Source organism: Malurus melanocephalus, unplaced genomic scaffold, assembly GCF_030028575.1.
Source record: "Malurus melanocephalus ecotype Western Australia unplaced genomic scaffold, MMel_1.1 scaffold_536, whole genome shotgun sequence".
NCBI classification, from domain to species: domain Eukaryota; kingdom Metazoa; phylum Chordata; class Aves; order Passeriformes; family Maluridae; genus Malurus; species Malurus melanocephalus.
Genome location: NW_026623768.1, coordinates 436771 through 455636, shown reverse-complemented (window position 1 = coordinate 455636; position 18866 = coordinate 436771). Strand labels below are relative to the sequence as shown.

At 38.1% G+C, this 18866-nt stretch overlaps 1 protein-coding gene across 3 annotated transcripts in view; it reads right to left on the bottom strand.

Moving 5' to 3' along the window:
• Positions 1–2385: 2385 nt before the first annotated feature.
• DPH6 (diphthamine biosynthesis 6) overlaps positions 2386–18866 on the bottom strand; it is a 200991-nt gene continuing 184510 nt past the window's right edge. For 2 of the 3 annotated variants that reach the window (XM_057381861.1, XM_057381862.1), the window contains exon 15: positions 2386–8781. In XM_057381861.1, coding sequence (XP_057237844.1) covers positions 8666–8781 — 116 coding nt within the window. In that variant the 3' untranslated portion in view covers positions 2386–8665. The remainder of the gene's footprint in view (positions 8782–18866) is intronic. The other variant, XM_057381863.1, reaches the window with a different exon arrangement.

Genomic DNA, 18866 nt, shown 5'->3' with positions numbered 1-18866 from the left:
TTTGTGTTTCTAAATATATCTGATGCCAAGGGGACCAGGTGCAAGTTTCAGCATTCTTTTTCCGTACGTTGTCTCACTTACGCTTCTGATCTTCATCTTAACTTGGATTTCTAAGGTCCTTAGTCATGAATGCGAAACAGCTGACATGGGTCTTTCCTTCTGTTCAACATACACTGGACATTATAAGACAGAACCAGGGAGAGAAAGAAAATAAAATAAAATTWAAAAAAAAATAAAATAGATATAGCAACCCAAAGTGGGGGCAAGAAAGGAGAGAAAAAAAAAMCACAGTGGTAGGAGAGGAAGTGTCCAAAGACCAAAGGCATACAATGTCTGATGATACAAGAGAAAAAACAATTCTCTCAATCCTCCTGCCCTGTTTGCAGTTCTTAACTCCCCAGCTTCTGTGAAGAAATAATACTTTAAAAATATCAATACTATCAAACCCATAGCTTTCTAGTTTCGAGGATACAGAGAAAACCATGACAATGAGAGGGTAGCCCCGAAAGACAGAGTAGGCCTATGCTACATACTGCTCTGTAGTGAAGAGATGGAACAATCCAGGCAGAATCTGGACAGTTATCCTGCATCTCTACAGGAGACATCTATGCAGGGCTATGCTCTGGGCTCCTGGGCCAATCTACACCTCCAATAGCATGCCCAGCCATCCTGAAATCTGCTATGTGAACAGGAAAGCAAGTGAAAAACTCTCACAGTGCTGTATTTTTAAAAAAAAAAAAAAAAAGTCTCTGTCATTCGCAACTCACTCTGGACTCAAATCACCTCATAGACCACAGGCATGAAGAGCATTGGGAATGTTCTCCTTTCCCATGATGTATGCCACTTACAGAATACCTCACTGTAGAACCCTATCACTGCCTACAAGAGAAACTTCACAGCAATCTAATAATCCATATCCACTACTGTTGTCCTCATTTGACAGGATTTAAGAGATCATAAATATATAACTTGGAACTGTTGCAAAGTTCAATGTCACCATCAGAATGTAAGAGTCCTTGTCTCTGAGGACTCTGCTCACACCTCTGAACTATGTTTGCACTAGACAGTTCTTTGCTTTTTATTTGAATTAAGGTGACTCTAAGTATAGAAAAAAAGTCTTTTAAATAGAATTAGGCATTCCAACCAAACATCTTAAAAGGTGTAAATTGCAACAAGCTCTGCGACAGTTGCATGGACAGTTTCCATGGTTCGATGCTTTAGAGTAATTCCAGGGGAAAAAAAGAATCTGAACAGAAAATCTGACTTTTTCAATAGAAAAGAAACACTTTGACCCAGTTCTCTTTTTTTTTTTTTTTTTTTTTTTTTTTTTTTTTTTTTTTTTTTTTTTTGGGGGGGGGGGGGAATGGGAGGAATACAACAATGACCAAAAAAAAGCCAAACAAACCCAACCCCCCAACAATTTTAAGTGTTTTACTTTCATGCAAATAGGAAATAAAATAAATTTGAATCTCTGACAGTTTTTAAGTGGAATTGAAGTCCTTTGTCCAGCTCTTTTTGTCTCTTGAAATCATGTAGCAAAACTGTAGCCACCCCTGATATATGTACATATTAGGGTGGGCACTCAGTGTTTGAAATGCAGTGTATGGAACTGCTCACAGCACATTAAGAATGCTCAATAATGTGCAGTTTTAGGGTTGCACTTTATGCCGTAAGACACATTGTGCTGTTAGCAATCCTTTTTCTCTCACTAAGCACACATTACTTGAGTTTTCTAGTTGAGCATACACCTAAATTACTTTTTACTTTTTTTTGAAGAGGGTCATAAATTGTCATCAAAGACAGGGGTCTTAACTCAGCTGTTATTTAAAGACTATCTTCTTCTCAAAATCCTATGTTATCCTTACATCAATTTCCTTTATAGAAAAGCAGGAATTTAGGGGATATAAAACCTACAAACCCAATTTAAAAAGAATTACATGCAATTTGTATGTAGAAGGTAGTGTGGGTTTTTTTAACAAAAATGCTGTCTTGTGCGGTTTTTGTGTGACCTTTCTTAATTTTCTTAGTTTGCTTTCAAAGATGATTGCTTTTCGTCCATTTTTTCCAATAAGAAATAGTGGTAGCTGCCCCCACTTGGCTACATCCTCTCTTTTGCTTTCTTTTCAGGGGGTTGATTCACCTGTTCATTTAAAGGGGGGACACCCAACTTCGGAGAGTGCCTGTCAAATAGGCAAATTGCATAGTGATGTGACTCTTCCTTGTGTGAGAGAGAAATCAAAGAAAATCCAGAGCTGAAAAACTAATTCACTGTATGTAGCATAGAAGAAAAATCATGCTGAAGTCCTGAGCTAACTCACACAGTGCTTTCAGGAATCAGAAAAATGACACTGTCAAAACACAACATTAGTTTTCAGAAGCCTCCAGGCWAAATTTTATTTATTTAAAGTTAGCTCCTATTTTAATAACAAAAAAGTGGCAGCATATTCTACATCAAAGAAAAAAAAAAAAACTTTTCCTAATGTTTCCATTCCTCTTGTGAAGTACTGGAGTTGAAGCAGTGGAGCTGTCTTTCTCTAAATAATTACAWGAGTGGCAGGATCTCAACCTGAGAAAGCTTTTTGTCTGCACTGGGGACTGTAGCATAAAGAGAATCACATTTGGCTTGCCTAATCTGAGCTGCAGTATGAAATAATACTCAGAATTTCAGCATTTAAATAGTTTTAAACAAGATCCATAACAATGAAGATGAGTCCTGAATCAACATCTCGGTACACTGCAGCACCTTGATCAAGGAGGAGTACAGATGAAAAGCACATTTATGGGCTATAGCTTTCCAGTCAAGGCCTATTAACCACATTTCTTGTGGCAGTATCCAGGAGAAAAGTCCCTTAACAGCAGGATGGCACACAACCGGTGACTTCTCTTGCATATTACCCTCATTTCAGACATCCTCACCTTCAGACCCAGACCAACGCAAGCTCTTACAGTAATTGAAGCATTTACCATTTTGTACTTCRTTGAAGGGATGAGAGATGCCTTTTAAAGTTCACTTCTGGATCTCTTTCCTGGCAACTCTATTTATTCCTCTTTGTTTTTCATTCATTAATCTTTTATAGTTAGAACTGCTAGTAGTGAGAAGGCAGTCCAGGGTCCTTTCCTTCAAAGACATTCCATAAATAAAGAATAAACCCCTTAGGTCCCTAGACCTGTTTTTAGTTTGACTTCCCCACCAGTTCCTAGTAATGCCATTCCTTTGGCAATAACTTCTTGTCTGTGTTTCCTATTATTTCATATCTTTTAACACCTCCTGCTTTGAACCTTAACAGATCCAACTCTAGAGCTCTGGTAATTTGGCTCAGTTACAAAAGGCTCTATATTTGCATGTATTTGGGTCTTGCTGCAGAACRGTTAGGTCTGTGTGGGAGCAGGACTGAACTTTGTTGCAATGAAGCAACTCTTAGATCTGAGAAATACATTTCTTCCTTCTGGGCCCCTGGTCTTTTATAAGCAACAAAATAAACTAATGTCAAGGCAGCTACCAACAAACTTATGAGAATCAGTGAAGGGGAAGCAATGCTTGCATGAGCTTGCACCCCTAATGTAATGGCACAACTTCTATCTCAGACAAATGATGTCTTGCTTGTAAAGGGAGGGTATGGCAATTACGTGRTGTATGAAGGATGTTATGGTAAGACAGTACTGTCAACAGCTGCTGATAGCAGGAGTTTCAGAAAGACAATAGAGACAGAGAACAGAAGAGGGATTTTTCCCCTCTATCATGGAAAAATCTAAAATAGAACAAGTCTTTTCATGAATAACAGAAATTAGTAATGCTAGCTGCCAGGTCATGTGCCCGTGAGGTTGAAAACTGCTCTTCTGCCAAAGCAAATACCCCTCCTTGGGGACTGGAGAGTGGRGGAGTTCTTCTTGCAGCAGCATAACCTGAGACCTGCTATACTCTCGCTGTGGAGAGTGAGGCCCTAGCATGTGTACGGCTGTCCCAGTGATGGCCCAAGAAAATTTTATGTGATGGACATGTAAAGCACTTCAGGATCATCGGGGATGAATCATTCTGTAAAATGTATCATTAATGTTACTAGATGTATTATAGACTTATGTGATCTGAGACTGCTGCAGGCAGTGTGCGGGGAGAAAAGCTTTCCAGATTGTGCTCATGCAAATTTCTGTCTGTGATCACATTCATTCTGGTTCCCACTACAACATTACTTTCACACTCATGTGTGCTGCTCACTCAGTCTAAACTTTTTGTTATTGCAGGTTGTATGACTACAACATAACATCCCTTTGCCAACACCTTTACAAGGGTGAGAAAACATACAAGTATGGAAATAAAGGCACAAGAAATCTAATGGATATGCTTGAACTTTCCCAGGAAAGGGTGGTRTGATCCTAACCAATGCCTCCTGACTTGAACATGTGCCCTAACAGGTTTCTAGATCAGGGCAGCTGTCAATTTGTTCATGGCATTTAGTTCAGCTTATGGTTTTGTTATGAACCATTATTTTTTTCTGAATTGGGTATCCTTATAATTCAGAGAAGAACTTCTGAAAGCTGCTAAAAGCAAATGTGAAATCGGACCTRTTTTGTGTATATCCTGTTGTACTATGGACAGTAAGTCTTATCAACCGTGTTAAATCATGCAAACAGTATTTTGAAATGACTTAGGATTGATGCAGTCACAAAATACACATATAATAGGAGGTGGAGGATGAGCAGGCATATCTAACAAAGGTTTTTGAAACATTGCAAGTGAAATGGAGAGTCAAGGCAATGGTAAGGAGACCTAAGGCCAGTGACATATCCTGTGAGAAGATCCTCAGAACAACCAGACTGTTTGGAAATGTAGGGAAAAAAACAGGCAGTGATCTAAAAATGAGAAAAGGAAGAAATCACAGGCAAATCCTAGTCATGAATTAATCCAACAGAAGTCAAATCCAAGAAAGTGTGAGCAGTGAATCATCAGTAAAAGGGCACTTTCATGTAACATATGAGTTCAATTCACAGGTACCCAGTCTGTTTTATAAAATTAAAATGTAAAATAGGTCAAAAATATTCGGTGTTCAGATGAAAGTTGAAAAAAAGAAGCTTTCAAGATTTCAAGTCTGTACTTTGAATGTTTGTCTAATACATCAACACAGGCTGGCTTGCCAGAAATATTAAAATACAAGTAAAAAGATCATAAATTAGTAAATTGTCAAGTATTCTTAATATGTATTCTCAATGCCAGACATTTATAATAGTAAAAGCAGGTTACTTAAATAATAAGTGCCAATTAGTACTCAGAGAGTTCAGAATACTTTAATACATAGACCAAACTGGGTTTGCTAAAGCAAACCCATTCTGAAAAGTTTTGTATTTTAGGATTTGAGTGTTCATTTAGAAAACTATTACACCATGCGGTACAAATCTTTTATTAAACCAATGCATTCTTATTTGAAATAAGATTTTGATTCAGTCACTGTATTTTGATAGACTATGCACACAGACAGGAGATAATGGATTGAACAGGATGTCCTTGAAAGAGAAGAGCTGCTTCAGATTACCTCTCTAATACTCAGGAGACATCCTGCTTCCAGTGCTCATCAGACTTCTGAAGGCCAAGAGAAAAGATGTACCCATGCTATCTGGTGTAACAAATCAGCTCCTGAATTACCTAACTGTAAAACTCACAGGGAAAAAAATTAAATAATCTCTGCTTAAAATATCTCAATGTCATTTTAAAATCTATTTAGGAAGATCAGCTCTGGTGCCTTTATAGCAGCTTAGCCACGTGCATTGTAAAGGCTCACTGGTACTGTTACCATCACTGGGTTTTGAAATGAGTACAGCACAAAGTTACTAAATCAGTTTTGATCTTACAGTGCCATTTGGTTATACTTTCAAGCAATTAAAGAAATTGATATACAGAGACTTTTAAAAGGTAGGAGRCAAAAATTTTATGGACACACAGAACTATAACAAGACAGATTACTTTCTGAAAAAAAAAAGAAGCAGAGATGTGAAAGACATATTCTAACACTTGTTAAGCAGAGAAATAAAAAAATGAAAACTTTGGGTTACATTTTTAAAGACATTTTCCCACCCATTACATAGGCCTTCTGTGTTCCGAGTGCTGGAATCAGCCAATATTTTGTGTCATAATAAGCAAACAAAATATTTTCCTGTAGGCTTAGTAAAAATCAGAGAAACAGAAGAATTTGTGTGCATATAAAGTCCTCAAAATCAGTGTCTTAGCACATAYGGGATTTATAGTCTCAAGATTAAAACTTGCTGGGGTAGATAGTCTACCGAGCTTGCTGGGAAAGAAAACTCCACAAAAAAAAACCACAATGAAACCCCCCTGAATATAAAAGTTTTGAATATTGATGTCTTTGCCTCTTTTCACTGAACCATGTATATGTGTGTGTGTGTGTGTGTGGATGTCTGTACCCATCTCCCCATCTCATGTCTTCAGYTACCACTTTGTTACAAAAAAAGTGATAAAGAGGTCTGCTGAAACATCTTACTCATAGYAGGACCCAGTAATTCTGATGCAAGTATGGCAGCATAAGGCAGATTAAATTGTGCTATTTCTCTCTATTATGAAAGTCTTAGTCTTCATGTGATAGAGCACTTTAGTCACCTACCGTACATATCAATGTTGCACAAATGGCCTTGTTCATATTTAAAACAGCGTAGACTGAGCTTATACTTGTAGTCACTCACACCACTCAGAAATTGTTTGAAGCCTCTCTAAGAGAAAAAGTCAGAAAACTACTCTTTTTTATATATTCATAATGTAACCTGTTGAAGTTCTAATTCTCTCCTTAAAGAAGGATTAAGTTTGCTTTCAGTTGAGAGAAAAATAAAAGATCACACTGTTTTTCAAATCAATGCATTCTGTTACCATTTCTCAAGGCAGCTCTACTAGGAAAAGAAGCACACTAGTTTGAGTCATGAATCTYGTAGGAACACTTGCAGGAAAAGCTGATTTCTTTAGGAGCACATATCCTGCCACCTTAAAAGATCCAGTACAGTACAAAAGCTAAGATCAATGTGTTTCAGTATCTTTTTTAAACTCATGATGAAAAAAATGACTGCTACAGGAGTCACAGTGAAACTTWTGCTATCTCTTTAGTTTCCATATGTATCAATGAAAGAATAAGCTTCAGCCTTATCTTTCTGAAAGTACATCTTCTTCTCTTACAGTCTATTGTGTCTCTGGCCCGTGGGCACTCCACACTGAGAGAAATAAAGTACTGGTATTTCCAGGGAGTAGTGAGAGAATTATTTAACCTTCCAAAAGAGTAGAATTCAAATAAACCAGGCACATCCAGGTATTAACAATTCCTTTTCTGATCGTGGGAAAGAGCAAGGATCAAATATGTGTAAGTCGAATGTAAAAATGATCCTGAATACTAATCAACTAATGTATTGTTAACAGATTCATCCCTTTTTTCTCCAGAAATTTAATACAAGCATATATTTATACACTGTTATATAAAAACCTCTTTGCCTTGCCTTTCAAAAATATTTAAAGACCTGTGAAAAAATTCATACTAGAGAAGATGGCAGCTCTGCAGTGCTAAGTCCACCTCTTAGTCACCTCAAAGTAAAGCTCCTGCCATGCAGATGACTTTTTTGAAGGCATCTCAGATATATGCTGGTGGAAGAGAAGGGTAACTGGAGTGCTGGTCACTTAGCTCCAGTGCTCATACACTGGAAGGAAGCCATGAGAATATATAGATATATAGATATAYGTAGAATATAGGCAATGCAAAGGTTTGATACTCATTCTGGAAGGTTTAATTTCAWAGCCTTTGTCTGAAAGTATGATTTTTCCACAGTGCCTTAATGCCTCAAGCAAAGTCCAAAAGGCTTTCTTTTCTAAAGTGACATCATGTAATAAGTAAAATATCAGTGGCATTGAAATTGGTAGGAGCTTCACATGTGTGTCTGAGCCTGTTTTAGTGAAAGCAGTGGTAAAAGTCCTGTTGATTTCCTGGAGAAAACCGAAGCCCTAGGTCTATGGTAGGTCTGAATACTGGTAGCTGGTAGCTACCTGAATGTTGGTGACTCTTTAATAAGAGCTGTCTAACCAGATATAAAATAAAAATATGCCCCTAGCTCAGGAAGCAGGATGGCAAATCCTACTGTCTGGCCATCATTTCCATCATCTGTTTCAGTAAATGGCCATCCTAAATACTACTCTGAATAATTCTTCCCTGGTGCTAGAAAATAGTTAAAATCTGGCCACAAATAAGGTTTTCATGAGCTGGCCTGAAGTGAGTAAATTCAACCTAGGAATTCAGGCCTTAAAACCATATTGGAGATAATGTTCTAGTTTCCCCTCCATCCAAATGATCTGAAGTTATAAGTGGTATATTGTAACCAGACCTAAATATTTTAAAGAACCAATGCAATCAGAGCAACTGCATCTCCCAAGAGTTACCTGCTACTACATGCAGACATCTAAAAATAAGTCCGAAAAAAATACATTATTTTTAAAAGAAATCTTAATTCTTCATACAAACTTGACTCTATCACATATCACGAGACCTCATTAACAAGATAATACGACTTTGCTTAAACCAAACAATATTGCTTCATGAAAGTATCCAACAGTTAGTATTGSCTCTTTTCTTTGTTCTCTCCTGAATGGAATGTATGTGTGTTTTGATATCAGCTCATGTCCTACAAACTGCTAGCTTAGCCAGCATGTTATATGAATAACATCTTTGCCAGGTAAATCCACCACAGGTACTAAAATCAGAGCTGGGGTCTTCTCTTCCAAATATTTTTCAAGGTATCCTTGCAGTCCTAAAATAGAAACAAAACAATTAATGAATCCACTTTGTTTTATTGTATCCTATCTCTTACAAATGATTTCTACATACTTTTCCGAAAACTATTGTGGAGTTGCAATTAACAAAAGGAAGTGAAATGCAACTCTTAAGTTTTCACTTCAAATAGAAGGAACATCTCCCACCTCCTTGTCAACTAATTTGAGATTAACTTTAGAGGTCTCCAAAGGCCAGAATTCACCAAAATAGTTAAAATGCATGTTTCTCAACCTCGAGTGAGTGAGTGGTTTGTACATTACAGAGGGTAGTAAAAATAAGAAGAGACCAGTTGAAATTCAGTTCTTTGTAATTTTTGATATTTGGATGATCAGCACATAGTCTGTAAATGAAATTCTTCTCTCAAGTCTCATTGTGGTGCATCAATCAAAAGAGAAGTTAAAGTGGGCAATTTAAAAAAAAAMCCAACTATATGAACTTGATTTCAATTTGTAATCAGTGGAAGAATGCCATCTTGAAGATATAATGGAGGAAGTTCAGGAATGGCAACATATATGACTGAATATCTGGAATTACAGTAAGATTCAAACAGCTAAAAATACAGAATCTGGCTACAAGGAGCTCTAAAGGGATTGGTATGTGTGGCAGAAGTTTGCAAATTTAAAAGTCCATTATGGGAACAGAATTAATAATTGAGATCTAATTAGAATATAGAAAAATGGAAAATTTAAACACTGCATCAAGACATTTGATGRTTGTGCTGCAGCTTCAGTGAACATGCTAGAAATCAAGCTACACAAAACCCTAAAGAAAACTACCAAAAACCCACTGAATGACCCAGAAAAGAAAGTTTCCTAATGATAAGGTATAGTGTGCATAGGTTCTTGTTTCAATAACTTATTTCTGTCAGCAGCTTCGGGATTATGGCAAATCTTTATAACACTAAGCAATCTTGGCTAGAGAGGGTGTAAAGAGGGCAGAACTTGCAGACTGTCAGAGCTTTTTTTTTTTTGGCGTCACTGCCTGTGAAACTGTGAATAGGCAGTTCAGTCAAAGTGTTACCTCAATCAGGATAAAACAGGAATTTTGTAATTGTATTCACTGAAGCCAAAACTCCTCTCTTTTTATCTGGCAGCAGTAGCATAAATTAATGTAATAATGGCAATGCTGCCTACACAATATTACAAAGACAGTACCAGTCTTCCGAAATTCTGCTGGCTTTCTTTTGTATTAGCATCATTGAAATTGGAGGTGAAGACAGACAAGGGTGAGCCAAAGATCAACAGTCATCTCAAAGGTCAAAGGATTTCTTCATCTAGTATGTAAAAAAATAACTCATTCTCTGTATTACAGATACTCAGCAGTGACCTGTCAATTAACTAACAACTACATTTTTYGTCTAATATTTGACTTCAGAAAACTTTACAGCTATGCTGACTCAGAAGGCATTAAGTGGAAGGGGTAAAGGCAAGCCACCTCAAAATCCCTGATTCCACCCTATTAAAATTACACTTCCTTTTTTTATCAATTAAAGTAGTGAAGATACAATTTTAGATTTTAAACTTCTTTTCACAGGCTTAAAAGCTGTGAATCAGCATTAAAGCTACCAAAACAAGCCCAGGTATTCCTTTAAAAGGGAAAATTGTAAAGTGGAGCAATCTGGAAATAGAACTCCATTCTTTCGTGGTTTTGAGATGGCCAAAAGAGCCAKTTACATTTACTACATTGAACATGTAGTGGATTTGATTGCCAGCCAGGAAGAGCCACCTTTCCTAAAGAGTAGTGCCTTTTCTATTGTCAGTGCCYACATGCATAAATGTGGATAAAAATTTGGGACATATACCTCTAAATATTTTACTGTACTTACAAATCAACCAGTTTGATATGAAAGCAGTGCAACTTAAGACGTGCATTTTTATACATTTAAATATTGCAGGTAAAAGTCTGCTCATGCAAACCTACCCTAAAAAGCAGAGACTGGGTCTTCTAAAACCATAAAATCGTACTCTAAGATCTCACAGAAGACAATGCACAATTAGTAAATCTGTTAACCTATTCAATTATAGCAAAATTTAAAAATTGACTCTGTTCCAATACTAATTGTGTATTTTTAATGATGGAAAATTAATAAAAACACTATATTTTTTCACTCATTCAAAAGGTGCTTTTATTTAAATAGGAGCCTCAGCCATGAGTGATTTCTGAGTATGTAACTCTTTGTTCAAATGCAAAAATTTCAAAAATGTCTTTCCTTTATATCACTTTTGGAAATGCTTGCTTACTTGTGTGCCATACTTATAAAAATTGATTTTAAAAGCAAAACCAAGTAAAGGACAGARGGTTACAGCCAGCATAACCAGAGCTTTAATAGGAGCTATAGATGACTGACGTCAGTCTTAAAGTGATTTAAACTGCTGTGATACAGAATGTTTAACTACAAGCAAAACCAGCTGATTATCAAGCAGCAAACAAGTGGTGCATTGTGGATTTTTTCATTTCCTGTGACAGTCTACATTAATTATGCTCACCACATTGCAGGACACTTGCACTTTTATGGAGACCAGCCACACATCAAGCACGCAGCATGGTGTAAACAGGAAGAGTTGCAGGATGGTAATCTATGTCCCTGTTGGCATTACAACAAAGCTTAAAGGTGGGTTCTGAAATTCTCATGAGGTTTAGCAAGACCAAGTGCAAGGTGCTGCACCTGAGTTGGGACAATCCCTGGTATCAACACAGGCTGGGATGGAAAGATCAGAGAAGCCAGAGAAAGACTTCAGGGTGCTGGTGGGTGAGAGGCTGGACATGACCCAGCCATGGGCACTCCCAGCCCAGAGAGACAGTGGGGTCCTGGGCTGCATCCAGAGCAGCGTGGGCAGCAGGGAGAGGGAGGGGATTGTGCCCCTCTGCTCTGCTCTGCTGAGACCCCACCTGCAGTGCTGCATCCACCCTGGGGTCCCAGCACGGGAAGGAYATGGAACTGCTGGAGTGAGTCCAGAGGAGGGTTACCAARATGATYAGAGGGATGGAGGACCTCTCCTATAAGGAAAGGTTGAGAAAAATTGGTTTGTTCAGCCTGGAAAAGAGAAGACTTTGGGGTGACCTTATTGCAGCCTTCCAGTACCTGACAGGACCCTACAAGAAAGATGGATGGGGACTTTTTACAAGGGACAATGTACTGTTACTTTTACAGGACAAGGGGCAATGGSTTCAAACTGAAAAAAATATTTAGATATTAGAAAGAAATTCTTTCCTGTGAGAGTGGTGAGGCACTGAACAGGTTGCTCAGAGAAGCTGTAGATGCTCCAGCCCTGGAAGTGTTCCTGGCCAGGCTGGATGGAGCTCAGGCAATCTGGTCTAGTGAAATGAGTCCTGCACAAGGTGGTAGGTTTGGAAATGGATGATCTTTAAGGTCCCTTCCAGCCAAAACCATCCTATGGTTCTATGATTATAAATGCATGAAATTTGCTCAAACCAGGTGAACTTCATTCTGCAAGATGGATCCTGCTCCCAAATGATCCACAAAAGTTCAGGGAGCAGGTTCCATATGAAGTGTCTTCCTGCGCAGCTATGCTTTTTTTTTTTTTTTTTTTTCCTTTTACCTGGGAAGAGCTGAGGAGTATGGACATAACTAAAATTTAAAAATGAACAAAGTTTATTCAATGTCTTCTGGCATTACCATCTATTTCTGCCATTCCGTTGTAAAGACAGGATACTGAAATCAATGTTTGATGATCTCTTATGCTGATTCAGCAGTTCTTTTGTAGTTTGTTCTGGAACAAACTAAGACTGTAAGCTATTTTTTTAAAGGTGCTTTTCATACTAGGTAGAAAAAACAGTGTCCTGAGASCTACTATAGGGTCATTCCAAATGATTAGAAGGGTGATTTTTACATCTTTGCTGCCATTGGCCTCAGCAGGATTTAGGCACTGTAAGGTGAGGCGACAGTATCCATTTACGTTTTCAAAATCAGGTTCTTGTTATTGTTGCCATACTCTTGCTTCACTGTGTATCTGCAGGGGAGTAGTAATCTAATAGCTCATATGAAAAAGGAAAATGGTAGCAAAAAGGAAGATCACATTTAGCCCAGTACATAAAAAATCGCTTTCATATTACAACTACTATCTTTCCTTCACTTTTTAACCAAAAGATATTGTTACATTGCTTAGAGCAGGTTTTTAAATCCCTGAGCTAATAAAGCTCCATTGCTTGTGCTGCAGAGATCTGACATGCAGCATGTACTTTGAAAAGATGCATCAYAGGGGATCAGGTTCCTAACAGTTGACTAAGAGTTTCAGTCCCAAAAGATTTGCCCCTGGTGTGCAGAGCACTTAACCCTTCGACCAGTACCAACATGACTATTCACAAATTATTGATGTCCCTAAATCCCTGGCAGATTGCAGACAGTTCTTGTCTCCCTTGAAGCCAAAGCATATGGTCACTAATGAGATGGATTAAAAATACATATACACATTCAGGGCCTTGCCACATGAATGTAAAGCCACAGAAATGTTAGAAGGTGATTGAACTGGACTGAACACTGTTAAATAGATGATTAGCTTGTTATGGATCATTTCCATTGATCCATACACAGTTTCACAGCATAGTTTAATTAAAGCTGTCTGGAACAAGCCTCTGCCTTAAATGATCAGGCAGTGCAATGAAAAGGTGAAACACAAGCTGACTGTCTTTGTGGTATACAGTTATTCCAGCAAGAATGGAAACTGTGATTTAAAATATTGTCTGTTTTTACAGTCCGGGGTTTTCYGCACATTTTTCTTAATATAAAATGATGTAGTGGAATTAAAGATTTTGAAAAAAAAAACCCACCTGCACAATTTGCTTGCTTCATTGCAATTAATACTTTTCTATCCAAAATAAAATCAAACCCAGTAAACAAGAATATATTGTTGGAATATAAAAAGGAGTCACTTAGCAAAATATGATTTTGTGCTGATTTTTTTCTGTTGCAGTTGTGAAGATTTTAAAAGACAATATGGATATTTTTAACAGTCCAATACTTGACTTTTCATATAGTACCTTATAATTTTTGTTACTATTCTTGATGACATTATTGCACATTGGTAATTGTCCTTTTAAGGGACCGGTTTTTCAAAACTATTACAAACTCCATCATGGAACACTGATGATGCACTTCAGTCACTCTGGCCTAGGATATCTATCTGAATACAAGTTAAGCAGCTGCTTTGAATTGCAGGGGATGTCTGTTGTAGCCATGATGTATGAGACAAATGACTAGTAGGAGTTTGGGTAAGGCTGTGAAACCACTTTAAACCTGTTATTTCCTAAGCCAGTCTTTGGAACTGTGATTATAGAATGACTTGCGTTCTTTGTTATATAACTTTCAAAACATAATCTGTGTGGTTGAGATTTTTTTAAGGTGTGTCTAGAGCTCTCTCCCTTCTTTTAATGTYAGCAATTGATGAATGAGCTTTCCTGTTGAATGGCAAATACACAATTGTTGTGGGTTAAAATTCTTCTCCTTTTGTTCCCTTYCTTTGGGAATTTTTTCTTTCCCATTTGTTGCTGGGATACACTAATTGCCGGGTCATCCTTTTAATGGCCAGGTGATTAACAACGACAATGATACCTATGCCCCACCTTAACGCTCTGGCCAAGCGCCTGGAGAGAGTTTTTTTTTTTGTGTGTGGTGGGGGCGGGATTTGGTTTTGTTTTCACTGCTTCGCTGAGAGAAGGAGGTGTGCTCGCTGGCTGCTGCGGAGAGAGCTGGCCTGCCCTTTTTCTCAGCGGAGACCAGCATGCCTGCTCATTTTGGGTCCCTGCTTGCTAAAAAATAAAAAATAAAAAATAAAAACTGGTATAATTTAGACTTCAACCCCCATCCCCCCCCCAGTTTACTGCTTCAGGCCTATTTGTGGGTATACACACCCCAAAATTAAAAAATAAAAGAAATTGCAGAGGGAAAAGTAGTTGTGTTTGGAACTCAATTCATATGCTTGGTCAGTTGCCAAAGCAGCCGGATCTGCACGTCTGTATTCGCAAACAATTCTTTCATAAGAATCTATCTCCAAGAATTCCTCACATTATATTTCAGTTTGTCTTGCAATTTAAGGACCCATCTATACTGACAGAGTTTTTTTTTTTTCTCACACTAAACTAGTTTTAGTAGTAACAATGAAAGTATCTTTTTGAAGTAATCAMGTAACAGATGAAAATACAGCCTGTACTGAAAGCACTAAAGCCAATGTTAGCCATCTTTTTTCATCTTCTTTCTAATACTGGAGGACCATTTTAGATGATTACAACCTCTTCTGTGAAGGACATGGTTATTGGAATCCAGACTGATAGGACTCTGTCACTTTGGGCATATAAACAGGGAGATGCTTCACCCAGCAGAGCATTCACCAAGATAAACCATGGAATCATAAAATAGTTTGAATTAGATGGGACCTTTAAAGCTCATCTAGTCCACCCCCACCAATAAGCAGAGCCATCTTCAACCAGACCGGGTAGTTCAGAGCCCTGTTCAACCTGAGCTTAAAAGTTTCCAGGGAGATCACTTCTCTAGGCAACCTGTTCCAGTGTCTCACTGCCCTCATTGTAAAAAACTTCTTCCTTATATCTAGTCTGAATCTACCCTCTTTTAGTTTAAAACCATTACCCCTTGTCCAGTCACTACAAGCCCTATTAAAAAGTSTCTCCCATCTTTCTATTAAGCTCCCTGTAAATATTGACAGGCCAATCAACAGTCTGCCAAGAGCCTTCTCCAAGCTAAATAACCCCAACTATCTTGGTTCTTTTATCACTGGAGAGATGCTCCATTCATCTGACCATTTTTGTGCCCCTCCTATGGACCTGCTTTAACAGATCCATGTCTTTTTTGTCCAAGAGAAGAATCTGCTATAAAGAGAAGACTAGGGCACTGTTATATTTTACTGCTAGTCCTGTTTGTGCAGTGGACTTCTTGTACATTTGCAATCTATTCCAAGCCTGAAAGTTCTAACAGTGTTTTTAAGCAGGCTGCAGTGAAAACATAATGAAAGTTGCTCTAGGCTTGATGGGTACCCACAGGAGATGAAGCAGCTCTTCCTACAGCTGAGMAGATGAAAGGAAATGAGGAATGTGAGCTGTGTTTCCCTGCATGCCGTAGCAATCGTTCCTGCTCTCAGATTTAGTGAGGAGAAGTTGCAAGTGCAAAAGACAGCAGGCAGGGATCTTACTGTTCATGTGTGATAGAAGAAAAAAGAGCGATTGGCTTATCTTAATCCAACTAGTAAATCAATCAGGATGCCTGAACTCTGCACGACCAGCTGCAAGAGGAGAGGGACAGTTGGCATAAAATGACCAACTCTGAAGGAATCCAGATGTTGCCTCTTCCTCTTCTAGCCTCACAATCGTCTCTGCTGTTCCTCTGTTTCTACAGGAGGGTTTGGGAAAGAAAAAGGGTTCCYTCATAATCAGGGAGGGCATTAACATTTACAGCAACCTTACTTTTCGAGAGCTGAGTCACTTGGCTGAGTAACTGCACAAGACTTTTTAGACTGTAGCTCATGCATTTTTTTTAGCATCTGAAAGGAAATTAGTAGACAAAACAGTTATTTTTAGTACTGGTTTGATTGTGGGCCTGTCAGCCTTGGTGAYGCATCTCTTTTATCAAGCTGCCACRATACCTTGTTTTATTTTCAGAGCAAAGTTTGATTAAAGACCAATTTCAGAAAAGTTACTCACTGTGGGCGTTAATTAGTGCTTCCTGGCCTCTGTGGGGTTTATCTTGTGATCTGTTTCACTTACTAAACCCTGTAATTCAATTTACATGAAGATGGGAATGAACCAACCCCCTTCTTTTCTTCTGAAGGCTTCTGGTCAACTCAGTCCTTAAAGAACTTCTCTCCTATCATTCCCTAATAAGGAATTTTAGTTTCTAGCCTTTTTAAAAACAAAATTAAAGCAATACTTCACATCTATAAAGACTTTTCCAACTAATGAACTGAGAAAGAGATTCAGGAGGGGCTAGATAAATTTTAGGAAGCCTTTGCTTCTAAATATGTTTTCAGTCGTGCCCAAGTATACTATGCTTCTTAGGWAAAACTGGTAAACATCTTTTCTTCTGCATTTTTATAGGAGTGGAGTATTGTCATTCTGTAAGAGAAGGTCTCTGTCACTGGTCTCCTCCTCTTTCATTAGCAGACAAGAAAAGCCTTTTGTCTTTCTGAAAGCAAAAGGCCAGCTACTAGGTCAAAAATATTAAAAAGGTGGTTGATGCAAAAARCTTAATAGTACTGGCAGGTAAAAAGTAGCAGATGGAACACAAATTTATAATAAGATACCGGTAAAATTAGGAACTACTGAATAAAATGAATGATAAGCAAATGCCATTGGAGTACTATAGAAATATAAGCAGACCAAAAAAAAAAATCAAACAAAACCACCAGTCCAAAAGAAAACATGTCTCAAGGTACATTATAGGTTTGAAACTAGGTTGAATAAATCATGAAACCAGTACTAAAGAGACCAAAMCTGTGAAAGAGAAGATATGTACAACAATTACAATTTCAGCCCCAAAGGCCATCCCTAAACCAGCTATAAGCCACCCAACTCTCTGTGTCTATACAGAAGTTACCTTCCAAAGTGCACACAGTACCAGTCTAATGGACATGTACATCAATGGTAAGTTGCAGAAATAAATGTGACTCTTTAAAAGACAAACAAATGTTGCTGAGCTCCTCTGTATTTCTTTGAGCTGTTTCTCAGTAGAAAGAATTAAGATTCAGCTTCCATAATAATTCTTTCAAGCTGCTGGCTACAGCTTAGAAAATAGCGGAGCATGAAAACTCATCGTCATGTGTTTTCCAATGTTCTGGTTTTAGTCATGTCCTATATACAGACTGAGAATCAGTCTATACAAGGTTATAAATGTGCACTTTTGTTTAAAATGTCATTAGCCTTCTGCACTAAATAAAGAAACACTTAAGCATGCCCTTCCAATACTCACAGTGAGGKCTAAACATAATTTCAAAGAGAACAGAGGACTGTACTTTCCAAGTACAATCACTCAGAGAAGAACTTGCGCTTTTTCTAAAACCATGACAGAGTGCAAAGATCACGAGCCTGTTTTCCCTGTGTGCTATCCTTCAACCCTRTAATGATCCAGTCTCTTTATGGGGTGGATGGTTATTGAGTTTGTATGCCAGCTGTGTCCAGAATCCCTGGGGAGGRTGGGCTGTAATGACACCAAGCAGGGATGAGTTATGAATGGAGACAGATTATTACAGACACAGGAAGTAATAAGGACACATTTTTCAGAAGGCATCTAAGAATGCACTTCACAGTATGTGTATGTACTTSTTCACTCATATAAGTTCACCTCAATGTGCCAATGGGGGCAGATAGAACCACAGGATTCATTAGAGGCTCACACACATGTTTTTGTTGTACTCTAAATCAGATAGATAAACATGTACTTTTTGGGGKTTTTTTTCCAGATTAGTTGAAAACTTGGTGTGAAAATGATCAACTGCAACAGCACCTGTGCAGTAATTATGGAACTTGGTTTTTCACCCTTAGGTCACGTAAGAGCTCCTGACTATTGGCCCATAGTCCAGGAGCATGAGATGGGCAGATTTGCAAGCTGTGGGACAGTTGGTTGCTGTGCCCTTCAGGTAGATTGGGGACACTGGTGGGGCAGTGTGTGTGGGAAGCCCGGCTGTGCCTGCTGCTAATGCAAGAACTTTTATCTCTAGGGCCTGTCAATCTGGCACCTTTCACAAGTGTTAAATTCACTTAAGTATATTTTTTAAGAAGCTGTCATGAGACATACTGAAGCAAATATGTCCTTTGGTGGTTACACATGGACTCAGTTGTAACAATGTTTGTTAAGTGCTTTGACATCCCCAAGTGATATGTTTGCTACAGCTTCCACATTTGTTCGTTTATTAAATCTGCTAAATAGTCTTCAAACCCAGTGAGTTAAAGAAATACCTGTCTGGACACAGTACATACAAAAGGCCAGACCACAAAGAAATGTTTATATAACCAAAGGACATAATATACATCCGCTGGTTGGAGAATTTAGTCTACAAATAACAGAGAAGCTTTCTAAAAGATGTGGTAAGCATCTTTAGA